This window comes from Salmo salar, chromosome ssa25 (assembly GCF_905237065.1).
Source record: "Salmo salar chromosome ssa25, Ssal_v3.1, whole genome shotgun sequence".
Lineage (NCBI taxonomy): Eukaryota > Metazoa > Chordata > Actinopteri > Salmoniformes > Salmonidae > Salmo > Salmo salar.
In genome coordinates, this window is record NC_059466.1 from 22,447,407 (window position 1) to 22,471,491 (window position 24,085).

General features: G+C 43.6%; 1 protein-coding gene across 1 annotated transcript in view; it reads right to left on the reverse strand.

Moving 5' to 3' along the window:
- LOC106586417 (protein disulfide-isomerase A5) overlaps positions 1–24,085 on the reverse strand; it is a 61,662-nt gene that overhangs the window by 34,066 nt on the left and 3,511 nt on the right. Inside the window, exons 2-7 of the mRNA XM_014173648.2 lie at positions 15,884–16,013; positions 14,043–14,130; positions 6,517–6,600; positions 6,300–6,345; positions 5,167–5,259; positions 3,773–3,833 (exon numbers count right to left, since the gene is read on the reverse strand). Of these exons, the coding sequence (XP_014029123.2) occupies positions 3,773–3,833; positions 5,167–5,259; positions 6,300–6,345; positions 6,517–6,600; positions 14,043–14,130; positions 15,884–16,013 (502 nt within the window). The remainder of the gene's footprint in view (positions 1–3,772; positions 3,834–5,166; positions 5,260–6,299; positions 6,346–6,516; positions 6,601–14,042; positions 14,131–15,883; positions 16,014–24,085) is intronic.

Here is a 24,085-nt window from a genome sequence, read left to right on the forward strand (position 1 = left end):
TAATGGGGTGCAAAGGAGCAAAATAAATAAATAAAGTAGGGGAAGAGGTAGTTGTATGGGCTAAATTATAGATGGGCTATGTACAGGTGCAGTAATCTGTGAGCTGCTCTGACAGCTGGCGCTTAAAGCTAGTGAGGGAGATAAGCGTTTCCAGTTTCAGAGATTTCTGTAGTTCGTTCCAGTCATTGGCAGCAGAGAAGTGGAAGGAAAGGCAGCCAAAGGAGGAATTGGCTTTGGGGGTGACCAGAGAGATATACCTGCTGGAGCGAGTGCTACAGGTGGGTGCTGCTATGGTGACCAGCGAGCGGAGATAAGGGGGGACTTTACCTAGCAGGGTCTTGTAGATGACCTTGAGCCAGTGGGTTTGGCAACAAGTATGAAGCGAGGGCCAGCCAACGAGATCATACAGGTCACAGTGGCGGGAAGTATATGGGGCATTGGTGACAAAACGGATGGCACTGTTATAAACTGGATGCAGTCTATTGAGTAGGGTATTGGAGGCTATTTTGTAAATGACATGGCCGAAGTCGAGGATCAGTAGGATGGCATGTTTGGCAGCAAGAGTGAAGGATGCTTTGTTGCGAAATAGGAAGCTGATTCTAGATTTAATTTTGGATTGGAGATGCTTAATGTGTGTCTGGAAGGAGAGTTTAGTCTAACCAGACACCTAGGTATTTGTAGTTGTCCACATATTCTAAGTCAGAACTGTCCAGAGTAGTGATGCTGGACGGGCGGGCAGGTGTAGGCAGCGGTCGGTTGAAGAGCATGCATTTAGTTTCACTTGTATTTAAGAGCAGTTGAAGGCCACGGAAGGAGTAGTATGGCATTGAAGCTCGTCTGGAGGGTTGTTAAGTGTCCAAAGGGCCAGAAGTATACAGAATGTGTCGTCTGCGTAGAGGTGGATCAGAGAATCACCAGCAGCAAGAGCGACATCATTGATGTATACAGAGAAGAGTCGGCCCAAGAATTGAACCCTGTGGCAACCCCATAGAGACTGCCAGAGGTCCGGACAACAGGCCCTCCGATGTGACACACTGAACTCTGAAAAGTAGTTGGTGAACCAGGCGAGGCAATCATTTGAGAAACCAAGACTATTGAGTCTGCGGTGATTGACAGAGTCGAAAGCCTTGGCCAGGTCAATGAATACAGCTGCACAGTATTGTTTCTTATCGATGGCGGTTAAGATATCGTTTAGGACCTTGAGCGTGGCTGAGGTGCACCCATGACCAGCTCTGAAACCAGATTGCATAGCGGAGAAGGTGCGGTGGGATTTGAAAATGGTCAGTATTCTGTTTGTTGACTTGGCTTTCGAAGACCTTAGAAAGGCAGGGTAGGATAGATATAGGTCTGTAACAGTTTGGGTCTAGTGTCTCCCCCTTTGAAGAGGGGGATGACCACAACTGCTTTCCAATCTTTGGGAATCTCAGACGACACGAAAGAGAGGTTGAACAGGCTAGTAATAGGGGTCGCAACAATTTCGGCAGATAATTTTAGAAAGGGTCCAGATTGTCTAGCCCGGCTGATTTGTAGGGGTCCAGATTTTGCAGCTCTTTCAGAACATCAGCTGACTGGATTTGGGAGAAGGAGAAATGGGGAAGGCTTGGGCGAGTTGTGGGGGGTGCTGTGCTGTTGACTGGGGTAGGGGTAGCCAGGTGGAATGCATGGCCAGCCGTAGAAAAATGCTTATTGAAATTCAATTATAGTGGATTTATCGGTGGTGACAGTGTTTCCTAGCCTCAGTGCAGTGGGCAGCTGGGAGGGGGATCTTATTCTCCATGGACTTTAGTGTCCCAGAACTTTGAGTTTGTGTTGCAGGAAGCTAATTTCTGCTTGAAAAAGCTAGCCTTGGCTTTTCTAACTGCCTGTGTATATTGGTTTCTAACTTCCCTGAAAAGTTGCATATCACAGGGGCTATGTACAACTATAAAATGGGCAGTTAAGACTTAATCCTCATGACAAAGTTGGACATATATCAAATGTAAAAATAAAACTATCTAGAGCTTCCAATTTGGCCAGAGGAGCCTGGTTGAACATTTCATGAACGATTTTATTCAATAAATACCTGATTATCAAAATCAATGACAAGCTGCAATGGTAGAGTCTAGCACTGAGGGAAAAGCTCAAGGATTTTTCCCTTAAGGGACGTCCCTCTACCACCACATCACTTCCCAAAACTCTGCTTAGTGTAAGACTAAGTCCCAAATAGCACCCTAATTCCCTATGAAGTGCACTACATACTATGAATGGCATAGGGTGCCATTTGGGACAAGTCATAAGTTTCATTTCCCATCTTGACGGAGTTCACTGATGTACAGTACCAGTAAAAAGTTGACACCTACTCATTCCAGGGTTTTACATTTTTTACATTGTAGAATAATAGTGAAGACATCAAAACTATGAAATAATGTAGTAATCAAAAATAGTGTTAATTTGATTTGTTAATTTTTTTATTTGAGATTCTTGAAAGTAGCCACCCTTTGCCTTGACAGCTTTGCACACTCTTGGAATTCTCTCAACCAACTTCGAGGTAGTCACCTGGAATGCATTTCAACTAACAGGTGTGCCTTGTTAATTTGTGGAATTTCTTTCCTTCTTAATGCATTTGAGCTAATCAGTTGAGTTGTGACAAGGTAGGGGTGGTATACAGAAGATAGCCCTATTTGGTAAAAGACCAAATCAAAGTCCATATTATGGTAAGAACAGATCAAATAAGCAAAGAGAAAGGACAGACATGGTCAGTCAATTCAGAAAATTAAGAACTTTCAAAGTTTCTTCATGTGCAGTCGCAGTTGAAGAAACCATTTGAAAGAAACCATCAAGCTCAATGATGAAACTGGCTCTCATGAGGATTGCCACAGGAAAGGAAGACCCAGAGTTACCTCTGCTGCAGAGGATAAGTTCATTAGAGTTACCAGCCTCAGAAATTGCAGCCCAAATAAATGCTTCAGAGTTCAAGTAACAGACATCTCAACATCAACTGGCCTTCATGGTCAAATTGCTGCAAAGAAACCACGACTAAAAGGACACCAATAAGGAGACTTCCTTGGGCCAAGAAACACGAGCAATGGACATTACACTGGAGGAAATCTGTCCTTTGGTCTGATGAGTCCAAATTTGAGATTACCGGTTCCAACAGCTGTGTCTTTGTGAGACGTTGAGTAGGAGGTGAAGCACGGAGGTGGTGTGATGGTGCTTTGCTGAAAACACTGTCAGTGATTTATTTAGAATTCAAGACACACTTAACCAGCATGGCTGCCACAGCATTCTGCCATCCCATCTGGTTTGAGCTTAGTGAGACTACCATTTGTTTTTCAAAAGGACAATGACCGCAGAGTGAAGGAAAAGCAGCCAACAAGTGCACAGCATATGTGGGAACTCCTTCAAGACTGCTGGAAAAGAATTCCAGGTGAAGCTGGTTGAGAGAATGCCAAGAGTGTGCAAAGCTGTCAAGGCAAAGCGTGGCTACTTTGAGGAATCTCAAATATATTCTGATTTGTTTTACAGTTTTTTGGTTACTTCATGTTTCCATAGGCGTTATTTCATAGTTTTGATGTCTTCACTATTATTTTACAATGCAGAAAATAGTAAAAAGAAACTCTGGAATGAGCAGGTGTCCAAACTTGACTGGTACTGTATATTCTATGGAAGTCATAAAATATGATATACCAATTAGTTATTTGCTCTTATCCTGACTCTAAACTGTATTGGTAGGAGCGATTATCAGAAGTAAATAAGTGAAATCAGGTGTCGGTCTGTGTATGTGATGACTCACATGGGGCGTAGAGCATCATGAGGATCGGCCTCTCCTCCCTCTTCAGAAGCTTTCTGAAGTCCTGAGTGAGAAAAGAGAAGAGTAGTGAGAAACAGTAGAACTAGTGATCTCAGCAGAGGTCATCGTGCACAATGTGAACTGTCCTTTTCCCTCAGTATGTGGCTTCCTATGGGTCACTAAAATCAAAGCGACCTGTGTAATCTTTAAAACCAAGAGTTCATTGTTTTCCAACATGACGCTAGTCCCTGATTGAAGAGGAAAATTGTGCGTGTCTGACAAAACATGAAGAGTTATCACAAGAACACTGACAAACTTGCTCATCAATATACCATCAGAAGTAGACAGTGCTTGACTAGATGCCTTTTGATAGAGAGAAGGAGATCAGTCTTCAGAGGGTGAGCTCTTCTACTTCTTTATTCATCACCTCCTGCACTTCATGAAACTCTCATTCAGTAGAAGCTGCCGACACCCCTCAACACCCCCAGGCATGTTATGCCACCAAATAGATGAGTACAAAATAGGATCTCAAGTAATCAAAATAACTTTCCTGTGTGTGTGTGTGTGTGTGTGTGTGTGTGTGTGTGTGTGTGTGTTGTTGTGCGCAGAGCTGGGTTCTGATGGAGCGTCAGCCTCGCTGTTGGAGAGCTGTCTGAGTGTGCCGACTGCAGTCAGACCAACTCCCCATTAATAGATTGGGTTTGAACTTAACTGCAGAGATTTTCAGCTTTCTGGTCTAGTCTACCTTTATGTGTTATATATATATATATAGATATATAGATAGATATATATATATAGATATATAGATATATGTGTTGTCAGCTTGGGATGCATCAAGGTGGGAGGGAGGTTGGAGGGTAGAGTGGACAGAATCTCTCAGCTCACAACTTTGAAGGGATGTTAAGGCATTGGTCTGTGGGTTGATGGTAATTAACGACACCTGGCTTCAAATACTTGAGGGATTTTCAAATTGTTTCAAAAGGCATTTAGAAGTATTTTGAAAATACAAGAACTTGAATATCGGAATGCATTTGGAAATAATTGGAAAGTTGCCATGTATTTTCAAATACAAATATTTAAATACTCCATGCATTTGAACCCAGGTCTGTTTGTCCTAGGTGTATTTAAAATAATGTATTTGGAAACAGGTTTGCAAATAAGCCATTTATAGGATAAAAAAAATATATATATTCTTTCAAATAGAAGTAGTTGAATTCAGCCAGACTATTTGAAAATACGTCGAAGTATTTAAAATATAAATATACCTATTTTAACCCAGGTCTGCCATCTCAACCCATTTCCGTTCTGAACTGAAACGTGTCCATATCGTGCCAGTAAAAACACATGACCATGCAGATGCACCTTGTTATAAGACAAGGTGTTATTTCTGTACTTACTTTCTCAGTTTCTACATGAACAACATCTTTAGCTTCTGGGTTCTCCTCCCAAAGAGGGGCTCCTGTGGGGTCTTTTAAAAACGCCACCATGGACTGGAGAGAAGGAGAGAGACCAGAGGGGGAGTCTAAACAACATTTAGCATACTGTAACAGATTAACGTGATGTTAACCCTAGAGAGTCTAGACAGTGCTACACAGTCATTCCAGAATTTACCCCAGTCTTCATATTAAACAGAACAGGAGGAGTTCTAACAGATGGCATTAACTTCCATCTCAATGTTCATCCATCGGAAAGTAACCATGTAAGCAATTTCCCCACGTTCATAATGAGTTTGATAAGCCTTCCAGACCAACATGAAGAGCCATATGCCTCCAGAGACAACAGAAGGTAGGACAGGAAACATTCACCCCTAACTAATACACTGCTCTGTCGCCTGTTCAGACACTTCTGACAATGACACAGCAGTTAGAGCTGTTAAATAATGAAACATTCCTCGATTTTGAAGAATGAATTCTATAAATACCATAGTGAGATTACCCCCATCTGTACGTATCATGATCAACTAGGCAACTACGAACATGTTCAGATTATAGATGTCTATCAAAGGCCAGTCCTAATAGTGCAGACAGTACCTTTAATACAAGACAAGCAACCAGACTGACAAACAACCGTCAACATTGAGTTTAAAAGGGGGGACCCTTTACATTATGATGACAACACAGCTTTCTTAATGTCCATCAGTATTGATGTGCTCACAGGCTCATCCTCTGCCAATGGGCTGGACCAGCCAGGCCAGAGAGACATCAAGGTCAACCCCAGAACAGAGCACTCCATTACTCCAGATACTCTTATGCCTTTGCCCTGATTATAAAGCACTCATAAACTCATTGGATTATCAAGTCTTGACTAAGCAGAACTCAGTCCAATTGGCATCATGTAGGAAGTGAACCATGGTAACATACAGAAACAGGAGACAATGAACCCCCATTCATTTAACCAGGAAACAAATGTTACTTGAATAATTGCAATGTTTCATATTAATTACTGTACTGTTGACTCATTAAGGAAGACGTCACTGAAATAAATACATTCTATTACTGTTGATTGAGACAATGAGTGAGTCAGTAATTACCTTGTATGTAGCAGGCCTGTTGTATTCTGTATGGAACGTGCCATCTCTGCAAGAGACAAGAACATTGTTCAATCAGGGAAGAGAGATGACTGTTTAGCATGGCATGACTCCCTAAAGAACATTCGTACATGTCATTCTCTCCTGACAGGTGGCATCCCTTCTATGCGACACAAGCCCCTGGACATACAGTGAGGTACATGTTACCGTTGATACTCACTTATAATGCAGGAGTTTTGCGCCACCACTTTTTGAGCTGGGATCTACCTTCACTTTCTTACACAGTTTACGTCCCTCTGAATCCCTGAGAGACAGGAAAGAAAGAGAGAGAGAGAGAGAGAGAGAGAGAGAGAGAGAGAGAAGAGAAATGTTGACAACAATAGCTGAGTTTCCAAAGGGATGTGGAATTAATATTCACAGCATCGAGACTTGGTAATAAGATTTCTGCATAGACATTAGTCGTCATAATTCTCTGTCAAACACTCATGTCGGTGAACCGATATATCGGTCGGGCTCTAATATACAGACACGCTGATCTATGGGGAAGAGGTTGATTAGACTGGTGTACATAAACACAAATCTACATAAGTACATTGAGCCTCACTTTTGTAATTGAAGAGGTACCATCTTTAGAGAAATGCGCACACCCTCTTCCTATATATCCAGCCACCCACACATTCACAATGCAAGCACAGGTCTCTCTTGACAATAACTCCTCTCCACTGACAATGAGCATGGAAATGAATTACATAAGTACACACAGAGAGAGACTGCCCATCTACCTAGAGCAGAGCTATGCCCTAAGCAAATGGAAGAGATGGAATTAAAATTACAACTCTGACAGCACAGGCCCCCATCAGCAAAATATATCCAGCGCTCTGTCCTTTAAGATAAAAAAAGGAGACACCATTATTAGTGATACATATGTGGCAGAGAGCGCCCATTGTCTGCCAGGAGAAATAGTCTCAATGCAGAGCTGGAGGGAATTTGTCTCTGTCAGGTGGTGATGGTAGACTTCATCATTACACATGGTGAGTGTCCCAAATGGCACACTATTCCCCATGTAGTGCACTACTTTGGACCTGGGCCCTGGTCAAAAGTAGGTCACTATATAGGGAATAGGGTGCCATTTGGGACCATCTTGTATAATGTCCTTTGGATAAGAGAGACTGGACATTAAACCTCAAGTGGTGTAATGTACACCATTTCCCACCTCTGTGCAAACAATGCTACAAGAGGTCACCAAGTACTGCATTTCTGAGTGAGGTAGTGTTGGTGAGCTAGGGGTCCCAACCTTAGCGCAAAACTGTGAAGCACTGAAACACGTAAAAAAAAAAAATCCCTGCTAGGGGGAAATGCACGTTTTACCTAATTAAACAGAAATAATGATCTACATGATCAGTCTGAGTATAAAATAAAGTGATTAATGTGAACCTAACTCACAGCTAAAAAATGTAAAGAAAGCAATCCAATGTTATTTCTTGCCTAGACTTCACTGCAAAAAAAAAAAAAAAACAGTAATATTGAAGTTGCCATGACATCCTTAATAAACAGAACACTTGAGCACACACCTAAATATTGCACTTGGGAAAAAACATGTTAAAGTAAAAATAGAATGAAACAAAAAAAGGCATTCTATTTTGCTCTATTATAGTGGCCACTATAGTAGACATCGATCAAGTCCACAAGGCTACAGGTGTGCTAAAATAACTGTCAGAGTAAAACATGTCATAATCCCCCCCCTCACACGTGTTACTGTCAAGTTCAACACAACAAAAACCATATCTTTGGGCTATACTGCATATTATATTGTAGAACAGATGTCCACAGGCAGAAAGTGTACAATGTGCCAGCAGAGCATGATACCCTTTGTTGGCAGCATAATTGATCTCTTTCAGGCAGAGAGTACACCTGGCCTACCCCTTTTAATCCAGTATTGAAAAAGTGAGAAAGAGGGAAAGTGTGTGGTGTTCCTTTCACCTCTACTATATAGTGGCATCCAGCTCAAGCCAGGCCCAGCTCCACTTGATCCCCAAATTCACTTGTTTATCGGTGTCCCCCCCCACGGGACGGTTGAGCTAACGTGCGCTAATGGGATTAGCATGACATTTTAAGTACCAAGAAAATTTGACATATACATTTCTTATATGGGCAGAAAGCTTACATTCTTGTTAATCTAACTGCACTGTCCAATTTACAGAAGCTATCAAGGTAAAATACCATGCTATTGTTTGAGGAGTGCACAGTTATGAACTTGAAAATGTAGCAGAGCTTGAAACCCTAATAAACCAATTAGGCACTCTTGATAGAACATTTTGAACAGAAATACAATGGTTCATTGGATCAGTCTAAAATATTGCACACCTGCTGCCATCTAGTGGCCAAAATCTAAATTGTGCCTTGAATATTGCATTTCAAAGATAAAAAAACAGGCATAATTTTTTTCCTTTGTATCATCTTTTACCAGCTCTAATGTGTTATTCTCCTTCATTAAGTTCACATTTCCACCACCTTCAAAGTGTTACCTTTCAAATGGTATCTAGAATATGCATATCCTTGCTTCAGGTCCTGAGCTACAGGCAGTTAGATTTGGGTATGTCATTTTAAGGCGAAAACTTCAAGGTCCAATCCTTAAGATTTACAAGCAACGCCTCATTTTCACCTAATTCTCTCATTTTTAAAATTAACCCCATACTGTAGAGGGAAAACATTAGTAGGTAACTAGTTTACTAGCTAATGAACTAATATTTCACACAGATTGCCAGGGTCCAGTAAGCAACTAACGTGTTATAACTTGGGAAAGCAAGGATATGTATACCAGCTAATACTATAGCAAATTGGTTAGGTTACTAATGTTAGCTCATCTGACGTAGTAACATTAGCTAGCTAACGTTAGCCGTCTGACTTTATTAGCCAGCTAATTTTCACACTGTAAACTCTATTTTGATCCGTTAAGTTGGATAATGTTGCTCAACATTTCTCTGGCTAGCTAACGGAGAATTCAATCCAGCTAGCAAGATACTTAACAATGCTAACAATACTTGTTCCACACTTTCTCCCTCACCTCAAACTTCCCAAGTGGCAGAAGTTTGTTACAACTCAAAGTACGCTTCATCACCTTCTCACCCACGTCTCCGTGGTCAAGCTTCTCACCTACCTCTTCGTTACCGTTCAGGGGACACGCTGCTGTAACTGGCAAACTGCCTTTCCACTCTCTCAGGTCCTGTCATCTGGTGAGTGTGTCATCCTGGGCTTTCATCCCTCTGTTGGCATGGGCCACCGTTCTCATACTGACACTCGTGAGGAGGTCTCTCTCCCTGTCCAAGCGCTCAGCTAAGCTCTGTTTTGGACCTGGTCCATTGAAAAACTGGACAAGGTGGGAAAACCATAGCCAGTCTTTCCAGAGCTGGTGCTGTATCTAGCAAATTGGTTGTCTCTTCTCTCTTCAGTTGTGTGCTGCATTCTGTTATGTGAACGATTGGCTGAGCCTTGGATACAGCCATTATTGCTCCAAACGCGCGTCACTCGTTCGCTTACAGCCAGTAGTGATCCAAAGCCCCCCACCCTACCAAACTTTTCTCATCAGATCTAAACGAATCACGTAGGTCACCTATTTTGGATTCAGAACAGCAGATTTCGCAGAAAGGTGACTAGTTTGCCTCCCAGTTTGAGGCGTCACTACAGACCCAGGTTCGATCCCATGCTGTGTCACAACCAACCGTGACCAGGAGTCCCATAGGGCGGCACACAATTGGCCCAGCGTTGTCCGGGTTAGGGGAGGGGGCTTCACTTTGCTCATGTCGCTCTAGCAACTCCTTGTGGTGGGCCAGGCGCCTGCAGGCTGACTCTGGCCGTCAGTTGGACGGTGCTTCCTCCGACACATTGGTGCGGCTGGCTTCCGGGTTAAGCGGGCAGGTGTCAAGAAGCGGTTTGGTGGGTCATGTTCGGGGACGCATGATTTGACCGTTGCCTCTCCCGAGCCCGGTGGGGAGTTACAGCAATGAGACAATATTGTAAATCATGAAATTGGGGAGAAAAATTAAGTATAATTTATATAGCCCTTTGTTTCAACCCACCAGAGTCGTCACAGCAGTCAGATTGGTCAGTGAGTCAATCAAAACCCCCAGCTGGTGGGAAAGAATGGATTTGGTGAAGCTCAGCAGCTCCACCCACATCCAGGAATCATGCCATGTCACTCACTGATAATGGATGGGTGTGATGTAGTGTAGCATCTCTCTCCAAGGTGCGTCATGAAGAGTCAAATCAATTACACAGACAACAGGGTGTTGGTTGGAAGAGGGAACACAGTGGGTGTTGGGAGGAAGAGGCAAGAGGGAGAGTGGCGGAAAGTTATGGGGTGTTAATAAAAGTTGACGCTCCTTGAAAAGTTTAAGTGATGAGGGAACTGTCAGCAATTCACCTCCAGAGGTGAGGTGAAATCAAATTGATAGGTGAGCGACAAGTAGTCCAAAAAAAGTAAGCCCAGTGTGCAAAACTGCTTGTGGCTTTCCTGCTGGGAAGAGGTTTCAGAATACCATTTAGTCTGATTGTACACCAAGCAGTCAGAGATTGATTAGCCCATTGCTCATTAGCAAAAACAACTAGTCATTTTGTTACAAATCTCCTTGTTTTAGCAGCAGCGTCTGTAGTCTGGCATCCATGCCTGACCTGGCACTGTCTCCTGCCCAGTTCCTCTGACATCACTGTTGGCCATCTCTCAGGTCCTGTCATCTGGTGAGTGTGTCATCCTGGGCTTTCATCCCTCTGTTGGCATGGGCCACCGTTCTCATACTGACACTCATGAGGAGGTCCCTCTCCCTGTCCAAGCGCTCAGCTAAGCTCTGTTTTGGACCTGGTCCATTGGAGAACTGGAGAAGGTGGGAAAATCATAGCCAGTCGCCAGACTCAAAATGCTAAGCTAGCAGCTGGCACTGCATCACCTATGTGACTGAACAGCAGCAGAGAAGCATGTCATCTAAGGCCCCGTAAAGAGTCTCTGGCACAGGTATATGTACAGTAATTGCTGCTGATTCCACGCCTTTCAGTATTTCTTTAGATGTTTTGGAGAGTGGACTGATTGTTGAAATGAGTGAGAAGAGAGGGAGATAGAGTAGTGGGCAGGATTCGTACCCTCGCTGAAGGTAATATACTGTATACAGTATGTGCTGCAGGCAGCAGTGTTTACCATTAGACCAGCCTCAGGCACCCACACCCTTCAGTATTAAGGAATACGGTGGAGAAAGAGGGTTGACAGTAGATTTACTGCAGTGAAAAGAAAGAAATATTTACTTATGAGAGATTTTCTAGGTCTATATAAAACAGCTGACCAGGCTACATTGTTCTTAGACACTTTTCCCTTCTCATTCATCATCCATCTTGTAGAGGTTTGAGAGAAACTTTGAGGGATGCTTTAAGTGGTAGGTGTCAGAGGGGTGATCTTTATTCTTTTGTAGTTCTGTTTGAAGACTTTTCTCCCGAGCAACAAAGATGGCTCAAGTGGTTGAGGTTGACTTATATAAAAATAAAAAAAGGGAAGATAAAATGGAAGGAAATCATGTAGGGTAGAGGTCGGATCACACAGGGGGGGGGGTGAAAGAAATGTTTAAGGAAAACAATTCTTCTAGTGTGTCTTGGGAACATGGTGGATCCTCCCAGTATGAACACTTCCAAAGACTTAGTTTCAAATGGTTCATCTGCCCAGACTTGACAGGTCTATTGCATGGGCTTCAGGAAGACAGGGACAGGAAAGCGTGTTTTCCGAACAGTGCCTATAACTCATTCATACACACACAAATGAAGGGTCTGAAGAGCGGTTTCCTTATTTCTATCCTCCGTAGAGCCCTCAGCAGAATGTGGATATGGAGAAAGAGACTGCCTATTTTAATGAGCATATCTCGTCTCCAATTTCCACTGTGACTTCAGGAGGATATGCCAGGGAGAGATGGAGATGGCATGGGCAGAAAGACATTTGACACGAGCGCATTCAGCTGGCCTAGGCTTCAATAGCTGCTATCGATTACTTTGTCCAGGCCTGTCTCACTGTGCTATTACAAGGCAGCCATATAAAAAGAGGGTTTTACAACTTCCTTCCTATAGCTATACATATCAGAGCTGGGACTGGGCGGAATGCCTCAACATTTTTCTAACCTAAAATGTTATTCAGAAGCATAATGGGACATAACGTACGTGACATGGTGACTTAGACATTTTTCTAACCTAAAACGCTTCTCGGATATCTCTTAGAAGCTATATACTAGGGATGCACGATACATCAGTGAACTTCTCGGACGATATTAGCTAAAAATGACAACATCGGCAGTGGCCCGATGTCTAGTTCAACGCCGATGTCAAAGTTGACATTCATACCTATAACGTAGGTACATGACGTAATGACGCCACGTATAATTTAGCGCTACACAGCATTCCTAACCTAGCCCACAATGTCTGCTGTGTGGATCGAGCAGTCAACAAGTCGAGCAGTCATTTGAAAAAGAAAAAACTTCAGCGAGACAACTCAAAGGCAAAATCCATTAATGCCAAGATAATGGAATTCATCGCCCTTGACAATTAACCGTTCTGTCGTGGGTGATGTTGGCTTTCGCCGACTCATCGAGCACTGGTACACACTACCAAGTGCGCTATTTTTCAGATGTTGCCCTACCGGAGTTAAACAATAGCATCACTGCTAAAAATATTAATTTAAATAAAAGTCAATTTCTTTTTGCGTCACTGCTATTAGCTTCACAACTGACATTTGGACCAGCGATATCAGCCCCATGAGCATGCCAAGTCTGACAGCACAGTGGTTCGTCGAGGACTGTACAGAGGAAAGTCGTATTGCATGCTCATGAATGTGCTGGTTGTCATACCGCTGCTGGCATTTCAGAACATGTTTTAAACATGAACACACTAGCTAGCTCCATTCGAACAACTGACTGGAGAAATAAGCTCATCAACTGCACCTGCAGCAGACGTGATACCCTCTGTCATGGCATTGAAACGCCTGCTTAACCAAACTGCCGACAGGCTGTGAACAAGCGATTCTGTTGCATTCTCTTTACTGCGTCGCCACCATGCTCGATGCTATGTACAAGGACCGATACTTCAATGCAGACAAGAAACAGGGTTTACGTGAAATGTTACATACACAGCTGGACACGAACACAATGAGAGTGCGCACTGAGGAAGAGAGGCCAAGGACAGGCAGAGCTGAAACTTCACTGCTTGACATGTATGATGAAATTCTGGCTGAGACTGAACAACGTAACAGCACAGCAAGTAAGTGAAAGAAATAGGTTTTGATTATGTTTTACTGGTAATGGGGACATACGTAAATGCCAACAAAATAACTTGTCAGGGTGGTGTGTAACCTTTATTTAACTAGGCAAGTCAGTTAAGAACAAATTCTTATTTACAATGACGGCCTACCCCGGACAATGCTGGACCAATTGTGCGCCACCCTATGTGACTCCCAATCACAACCGGATGTGATACAGCCAGGATTTGAACCAGGGACTGTAGTGACATCTTACACTGAGATGCAGTGCCTTAGACAGCTGCATCCATGCGTTATCTATAACTGTACAAGAATGCTTATAAAGCTGCAATTTTTTTATATAAAAAAATATATAGGTATCGATTTTTTGGGCAAGGAAAATATCAGATATCAGTGCATCACTACTATATAACATGTGACACATTTAGTCAATGTATTAATGCATGCCATTCCATCAACCCTGTACTTACCCACAGTTGACCCAGGCGATGGTGCCCTGTCCTTTGACAACCTGGGCCACGTCAGACAGCAGCTTGAACTTAGAGTCCCCGGAGGTAGCTGTTTACACACACGATAAGAGGGGTGGAGTTAGGCCTATATTTCACAAAAACACAATTCAGTTTTACTACTCACCTTATAATACACAGTAAACAATAGAATTACAACCTCTTTCTCCCAAAATCATGGTTTTAGGATTCCGGATTTCCTGCCTATTCCTTAAAGAATCCGGGAAACTTCCAACCAGGGTTTCTGAAAAAATGTCTGGAATTTTGAAACCCTAGTTAGAATTCAATGAAGGTTGGAGTCGAGTCAGAGGTCATAACACTAAAAACATGGACTGTGAACTCAAACAGCTATCAATCACACAAGGGTACTTTATCCATGAACATTACCCTAGTGTTACTTACATAGACCTAGTCTCTGGGAGAGCATAATCTACCATTCACATGGTCTACACATTACCTAACAGAGTCATCACTAAACTACTTGCACCAGGTTATAAAAATCATAAACACATCATAGTCCAAGGCCTAGTGAGAAACCAACTAATAAACTGCATTACACAATGTCCTTTGAGATACAATGTGGATTCAGAGAAGTAAGCACACCGATTCTTTCGTCTCTGTTGAACAATACATACATTGTACAACCCCTTCAACATTTGTAGTATTATGTGTTGGACACCTCTATTTTACATTTTGGGGCATTGCCATGGTCCTCTGGAGGTCCTGAATCACACCAGGTTGGTTGGTGGTAATACAAACATTGTGCCTTGACGTTAGAAATCACCATATATGTTGAGTTCAAATTGCTTGCAGATTGAAGTTACTGGAGAGACTTTTCCTCAAGTTGGTGGGGTCTCAGATGGGGCACTGGGAAGCACCGGAACACTTAGTATCTGTGACAGACAATTCTGGAGCTTTTTGGGCCCCTCTTGTGAAGGAACCAAGTAATGCGCCAGTGGCGGTCAGGGAGAGGATCCGACAGCAGGAAATGAAGTGAGTAAACATTCCTAAACCTTCCCTTCGGAGAAGGCCAGAACGCAACACCACAGTAACGGCAAGCAATCAATCCCAGGGTGACGTTCGATACGTGCAAGTCTTATCCAATGACCTAACACTGGCTGAATTATGAAGGAGATACATTTGGAGTGGAGCCGTGCACAAAATTCATGGGAGCAGTGGGGCCTTGAGACGTAGATTGTTTATGAACATCAGCATAGAGCAGCACGTACTGTACGCGCACACTGCACTTTCTTCTGGCCTGAAATATGCTAATGAAAATGTAATTAAATGCAAGAGGGTGATTTCCCTAATGGCTGTCAGTGAATGTAGTTTCATGGCTTCATTTGATCACATTGAGCTTTTGGGTGTGTTTTTCTGTTCAGTACACTGTTATGTAGCACTTCCAAATCCAGGGAATAGAAGAGAACAAAATATGCTGCAGGTCATTATAAACAAGCAGTGTGATGCATAACCACTGCCCTTCCACAAAGTTATTCATTTACCATTATAAGGGACGGATTGTCAGAGATAAGATCACACTTTAAGAGGTCATTTACACCGAAAAAGGCAGCTTGGGGACCATATTCACGAAGCGTCTCAGAGTAGTGCTGATCTAGGATCACTTTAGTCTAGATCATAATAAGATTACGTTGAGCTGATCCTACATCAGCACTCCTATTCTGAGAGGCTTTATGAATACAGATTTCAAAGCTTTTTTTTTGTCTACAAAGGCCTAAAGTATGCCCACTAACTCACCTGACAGGACTGACTTAGTGTACAGCACCAGGACATTGTTTCTAACCCACCTGATTTAGTGTAGAGCACCAGGACATTAGTTCGGGTCCTCAGGAGCTTCTTTAAGTCCTTGTGGTCACTGACCTTCTCTATCAGAGGAGAGACCTTCACCGCCGCCTGCAGCACAGACGCCAGGCACACCTGCAGACAGAGATGGATAGATACTATTTTATTCATTACTATTATTTCAGAGGCCGACTCACATTCAGAATAACTCCCACATTGGATGCTACAGTGCAGAAGAATGGTCATTTTTGTGATATGAGATGTCAGATACCTCATGTGCAAGACAAAACCCAATGTATGTGGTCAGCACCAGGTGAAACAAAGACTGAGTCTTCTCATTGTGTGTGACTGAGGGCCTCATTGGTGGGCACAACACATTAGGTCAAATAGAGTCTAAGGTACAACATATGTGAATATGAAAATAAGTAGGAGTTTAAATATTTTACTTTAAGAGGTTAAGGATCACACCCTTTTTACCTAAAATGACATACCCAAATCTAACTGTCTGTAGCTCATGACCTGAAGCAAGGATATGGATATTCTATAAACCATTTGAAAGGAAACACTTAAGTTTGTGGAAATGTGAAATTAATGTAGGAGAATAACATTAGATCTGGTTAAAAAAAAAAATTGAAATGCAAGAGAAAGACCATAATGTATTATCCAGCCCAGACAATTTAGATTTTGGCCACTAGATGGCAGCAGTGCATGTGCAAAATTTTAGACTGACCCAATGAACCATTGCATATCTGTTCAAAATGTATCAAGACAGCCCAAATGTGCCTAATTGGTTTATTAATACACTTAAGTTCATAATTGGGCACGCTCCTCAAACAATAGCATGGTGTTATTTCACTGCAATAGCTGCTGTAATTTGGACAGCGCAGATTAACAAGAATTTAAGCTTTCTGCCCATATCAGACATGTCTATGTCCTGGGAAATATTTGTTGCTTACAACCTCATGCTAATCACGTTAGCCTACATTAGCTCGGGACGGACACACGTTGCTTTCTGAGCACTTCTACAATAACTGTATGGGGGGGGGGGGAAAAAATATTAGTTAAGACAAGGGACAGAACTGATATTGACGATTGAGTGTGAGACTGAGTCGGTCCTCAGCTATTTGATCGTTCAAGAGCTGCCGAGGCAGAGCAGGCTTATTTCACAACTACATTAACATTAGACCCTTTAGAAATGTAGGAAAAGCTGGTGATGATTTCTCCCCCACGCGATCACATTTCTCCAGGCTCATTTGCGGCCTTAGAGTGGGTGTGCATAGCGCATATTGTTGAGAATATCAGATTGAAAACGTACAAAGAGCACAATTACATTCACAGGAAATTGATGGATAGCATAGTGTTATAGTGAAATGAAAGCTGCACTATGGAGAGTGGCGGATGTGAGGTTGGGAGAGGAAGGACACGGACATCAGCACGGATGGAGCTACACACAAAGAACGAGTAGAGGATATGCAAAAACCTTCCCTGGAACATTGACCTTGTAGTGCTCGCCGCTCACGCATCACATGCCCTGACAGCTGACAGGCAGCCAATACTGCAACAATGGCTGGGCAATCAGTGCATTGGTTGGTTTCCTTACCTAGGTACCTACTCCTTGGCTTAGGCTACATGACATAATGTCACTGTCCTGTGTCAATGTGAGCAGCATCCTCATGACTGTATTGCGGAAGCAGACACACACACCTCCCTGTTATATTATCAACATCTAGTGAACAGCAGGAGGACTGTCTCAGACTAGAGATTAGACTTCCAATCGATGGAGACCGACAGAACAGACTGGGGGATACACTGCATGCTAGGCAGCTAATCATCCACAGCTGAAGAGGTAGCTAGACCTAGCTCATGTCCATAGCCTCAGGGATGTTCTAGTGAGCAGAGAATGTAATGAGAAGAAAAAAAAACAAGTCCCCTTGGATGTCAGGCACTTATTTCATGCTGTGGTTGGTTATAACACAATTTGCTTTATGTATTTGTATATTTCTTTCTGGTGAGTGTTTGAAGCTGAAGACCTAGGCTAGCTATTCTGTACACTTGTATTATGTTTCTGAAGACATGCCTACTCCCTTTAGCAATAGGGTTAGTTTGAGTTGTGCATTGTGTGCTACACTGATTCACCAAATCATGTTGTTTTCTTGTTTGCATTCAGGCAATTCCACAGCAACAGAGTGATGCTGAGACTCAGATTCTTCACTTTAAAATGGATGTCGAACCAAAACCATTGAGCGCAAAGTTAAACCATACAACTCGATGCACAAGGATTCCTTTTAACAATGTTCACTAATCATTGGTTGTCTGACATACAAATCAGGAGCCTCAGCATCACTCTTAACATGGAATTGCCCATACAGTCGTGGGCAAAAGTTGAGAATGACAAATATTAATTTTCACAGTCTGCTGCCTCAGTTTGTATGATGGCAATTTGCATATACTCCAGAATGTTATGAAGAGTGATCAGATGAATTGCAAAGTTCCTCTTTGCCATGCAAATGATCTGAATCCCCCCAAAAACATTTCCACTGCATTTCAGCCCTGCCACAAAAGGACCAGCTGACATGTCAGTGATTCTCTCGTTAACACAGGTGTGAGTGTTGGTGAGGAAAAGGCTGGAGATCACTCGGTCAGGCTGATTGAGTTTGAAAAACAGACTGGAAGCTTCAAAAGGAAGGTGGTGCTTGGATCCTTGTTCTTCCTCTGTCAACCATTGGTACCTGCAAGGAAACACGTGCCGTCATCATTGCTTTGAACAAAAAGGAATTCACAGGCAAGGATATTGCTGCCAGTAAGATTGCACCTAAATCAACCATTTATCAGATCATCAAGAACTTCAAGGAGAGCGGTTCAATTGTTGTGAAGGCTTCAGGGCGCCCAAGAAAGTCCAGCAAGCGCCAGGACCGTCTCCTAAAGTTGATTCAGCTGCGGGATCGGGGCCCCACCAGTACAGAGCTTGCTCAGGAATGGCAGCAGGCAGGTGTGAATGCATCTGCATGCACAGTGAGGCGAAGACTTTGAGGATGGCCTGGTGTCAAGAAGGGCAGCAAAGAAGCCACTTCTCTCCAGGAAAAACATCAGGGACAGACTGATATTCTGCAAAAGGTACAGGGATTGGACTGCTGAGGACTGTGGTAAAGTCATTCTCTGATGAATCCCCTTTGATTGTTTGCGGCATCCGGAAAAAAGCTTGTCTGGAGAAGAGAAGGTGAGCGCTACCATCAGTCCTGTGTCATGCCAACAGTAAAGCATCCTGAGACCATTCATGTGTGGGGTTGCTTCTCAGCCAAGAGTGGGCTCACTCACAATTTTGCGTAAGAACACAGCCATGAATAAAGAATAGTACCAACACATCCTCCGAGAGCAACTTCTCCCAACCATCCAGGAACAGTTTGGTGACGAACAATGCCTTTTCCAGCATGATGGAGCACCTTGCCATAAGGCAAGTGATAACTAAGTGGCTCAGGGAACAAAACATCAATATTTTGGGTCCATGGCCAGGAAACTCCCCAGACCTTAATTTCATTGAGAACTTGTGGTCAATCCTCAAGAGGCAGGTGGACAAACAAAAACCCACAAAATCTGACAAACTCCAAGCATTGATTATGCAAGAATGGGCTGCCATCTGTCAGGATGTGGCCAAACAAGACACTGAAGCAGCAAACTTTGTGGAAATTAATATTTTTGTAATTCAACTTTGGCCACGGCTGTACACTTAAGGTTTAAGATACCCTGACAGTCCTTCCTGCACTGAATTTAAAAATTATATATATTTGGTAATGCTGAGTGCAAAAGACATAAAGGTCACTAATATCACACAGAATATTATGAACTGATGGTGCCGGAAGATCGCAGCCGTTGTCTGTTTTTTTCTTCACATTATTTGTAACTTATTTTTTTACATAAGATACAGTGGCAGAAACATAACGGCAAAAAAAAAAAAGCTTCTGGCTATCAGGACAGCGATCACTCACCTCGGATTAGACAAAGATTTTCTTCAACAAGCAGGACGCACAGGATGTACTTCAGACACCCGACAAGGCTGAAATCCCCGTCATTGGCAGGAGAAAGACGCAGGTATAGGAGGACACAGGGCAGGGTGCCATGTAAGGAGCAACGGACGGCGAGTGGGAAATCTGCCTTTACATCAATATTACTTGCCAACGTACAATCATTGGACGAGGTACGATCACGAATATCCTACCAACGGGACATCAAAAACTGTAATATCATGCGTCACCGAATCGTGGCTGAATGACGACATGGATAACATTCAGCTGGCGGGATATACGCTGCACCGGCTAGATAGAACAGCACACTCCAGTAAGAGGGGGGGGTTGGTCTGTGTATATTTGTAAACAGCTGGTGCACAAAATCTAAGGAAGTCTCCAGATTTCGCTCGCCTGAAGTAGAGCATCTCATGATAAGCTGTAGATCACACTATTTGCCAAGAGTTAATCTATATTTTTCACAGTTGTTTATTTACTACCACAGACGGATGCTGGCACTAAGATCGCACTCAGTCAGCAGTATAACAAAATAAGAAAACAGGGAAACGCCCACCCAGAGGACAGCACTCCTAGGGGCCGGGGACTTGGACGCAGGGAAACTTAAGTCCGTTTGACCTAATTTCTATCAGCATGTTAAATGTGCAAGCAGAGGGGGGAAAAAAATGAAATTAAACTTGAGACCAGCTTTACGCCATACAAAGCTCTCCCTCGTCCCCCATTTGGCAAATCTGACCATAATTCCATCCTCCTGATTCCTGCTTACAAGCAAAAACTAAAGCACCAGTGTCTCGGTCAATAACGAAGTGGTCAGATAACACTCCTGTAGCTTAGCATCTGCGTTTTGCTAGCACAGACTGGAATACGTTCCAGGATTCCTCAGATGGCATTGAGGAGTACACCACATCAGTCACTGGCTTCGAGGATATCATCCCCACAGTGACTGTATGCACATACCCCAACCAGAAACTATGGATTACAGGCAACATCTTCACTGAGCTAAAGGGTAGAGCTGCCACCTTCAAGGAGCAGGACTCTAACACGGACACTTATAAGAAATCCCGCTACGACAGATGAACCATCAAACAGGCAAAGCACCAATACAGGACTAAGATCGAATCGTACTACACCGGCACTCGTCGGATGTGGCAGGGGCTGCAAACTATTACAGACTACAAAGGGAACCACAGCCGCCCAGTGACAAGCCTACCAGACGAGCTTAAAAAAATTAAAAAACTTCTATGCTCACGTCGAGGCAAGTAACACTGAAACATGCATGAGAGCATCAGCTGTCCCAGATGAGTGTGATCACGCTCTTCACAGCCTATGTGAGTAAGACCTTTAAACAGATCAAAATTAACAAGGCCGCAGGGCCAGACGGATTACCAGGACGTGTACTCCGAGCATGCACTGACCAACTGGCAAGTGTCTTCACTGACATTTTCAACTTGTCCCTGACTGAGTCTGTAATACCAACATGTTTCAAGCAGACCACCATAGTCCCTGTGCCCAAGAACACGAAGGTAACCTGCCTAAATGACTACCTAGCCGTAGCACTCAGTTCTGTAGCCATGAAATGCTTTGAAGGCTGGTTATGGCTCACATCAACACCATTATCCCAGAAACCCTAGACCTACTCCAATTTGCATACCGCTCAAACAGATCCAGAGGTGATGCACTCCACACTGCCCTTTCCCACCTGGACAAAAGGAACACCTACATGAGAATGCTAGTCATTGACTACAGCTCAGCGTTCAACACCATAGTGACCTCAAAGCTCATCACTAAGCTAAGGATACTGGGACTAAACACCTCCCTCTGCAACTGGATCGTGGACTTCCTGACGGGCCACCTGCAGGTCGTAAGGGTAGGTAACAACACATCTGCCACGCTGATCCTCAACACTGAAGCCCCTCAGGGGTGGGTGCTCAGTCCCCTCCTGTACTCCCTGTTCACCCATGACTGCATGGCCAGGCACGACCAACACCATTAAGTTTGCAGATGACACAACAGTAGTAGGCCTGAACACTGACGAGACAGCCTATTAGAGGTCAGAGAACTGGCCAGGTGGTGCCAGAATAACAACCTATCCCTCAACGCAATAAAGACAGGAGATTGCAGACAGGAAAAAGAGGACCGAGCACGCCCCCATTCTCATCGACGGGGCTGTAGTGGATCAGGTTGAAAGCTTCAAGTTCCTTGTTGTTCACATCACCAACAAACTATCATGGTCCAAACACACCAAGATGGTCGTGAAGAGGGCACAACAAAGCCTATTCCCCCTCAGGAGACTCAAAATATGTGGCATGGGTCCTCAGACCCTCAAAGGTTCTACAGCTGCAACAGAGCATCCTGACTTGTTGCATCACTGCCTGGTATGGCAACTGCTCAGCCTCCGACCGCAAGGCACTACAGAGGGTAGTGCGTACGGCTCAGTACGTCACTGGGGCTAAGCTGCCTGCCATCCAGGACCTCTATACCAGGCGGTGTCAGAGGAATGCCCTAAAAATGGTCAAAGACTCAAGCCATACGTCATAGACTTCTCTGCTACCGCATGGCAAGCGGTACCGGAGCACCAAGTCTAGGACCAAAAGGCTTCTCAACAGCTTTTACCCCCAAGCCATAAGACTCCTCAACAGCTAATCATATCGCTACCCGGACTATGCATTGTGTCCTGCCAACCCCTCTTTTACACTGCTGCTACTCTGTTTATCATCTATGCATAGTCAATTTAATCCTACATGTACAGTGGGGGAAAAAAGTATTTGATCCCCTGCTGATTTTGTACATTTGCCCACTTACAAAGAAATGATCAGCCTATAATTTTAATGGTAGGTTTATTTGAACAGTGAGAGACAGAATAACATGTCAAAATCATTAAAATGATTTGCATTTTATTGAGGGAAATAAGTATTTGACCCCTCCGCAAAACATGACTTAGTACATGGTGGCAAAAACCCTTGTTGGCAATCACAGAGGTCAGACATTTCTTGTAGTTGGCCACCAGGTTTGCACACATCTCAGGAGGGATTTTGTCCTACTCCTCTTTGCAGACCTTCTCCAAGTCATTAAGGTTGAGGCTGACATTTGGCAACTCGAACCTTCAGCTCCCTCCATAGATTTTCTATGGGATTAAGGTCTGGAGACTGGCTAGGCCACTCCAGGACCTTAATGTGCTTCTTCTTGAGCCACTCCTTTGTTGCCTTGGCCGTGTGTTTTGGGTCATTGTCATGCTGGAATACCCATCCACAACCCATTTTCAATGCCCTGGCTGAGAGGAGGATGTTCTCACCCAAGATTTGACGGTACATGGCCCCGTCCATCATCCCTTTGAAGCGGTGAAGTTGTCCTGTCCCCTTAGCAGAAAAACACCCAAAGCATAATGTTTCCACCTCCATGTTTGACGGTGGGGATGGTGTTCTTGGGGTCATAGGCAGCATTCCTCCTCCAAACACGGCGAGTTGAGTTGATGCCTAAGAGCTCCATTTTGGTCTCATCTGACCACAACACTTTCACCCAGTTGTCCTCTCAATCATTCAGATGTTCATTGGCAAACTTCAGACGGGCATGTATATGTATTCTTGAGCAGGATTTCAGTCCTTCACGGCATAGTGTGTTACCAATTGTTTTCTTGGTGACTATGGTCCTAGCTTCCTTGATATCATTGACAAGATCCTCCCGTATAGTTATGGGCTGATTCCTCACCGTTCTCATGATCATTGCAACCCCACAAGGTGAGATCTTGCATGGAGCCCCAGGCCGAGGGATATTGACAGTTCTTTTGTGTTTCTTCTATTTGCGAATAGTCGCACCATATGTTGTCACCTTCTCACCATGCTGCTTGGCGATGGTCTTGTAGCCCTTCCCAGCCTTGTGTAGGTCTACAATCTTGTCCCTGACATCCTTGGAGAGCTCTTTGGTCTTGACCATGGTAGAGAGTTTGGAATCTGATTGATTGATTCTGTGGACAGGTGTCTTTTATACAGGTCACAAGCTGCGGTTAGGAGCACTCCCTTTAAGGATGTGCTCCTAATCTCAGCTCATTATCTGTATAAAAGACACCTGGACCCAGAAATCTTTCTGATTGAGAGGGGGGTCAAATACTTATTTCCCTCATTAAAATGCAAATCAATTTGTAACATTTTCAACATGCGTTTTTCTGGATATTTGTTGTTATTCTGTCTCTCACTG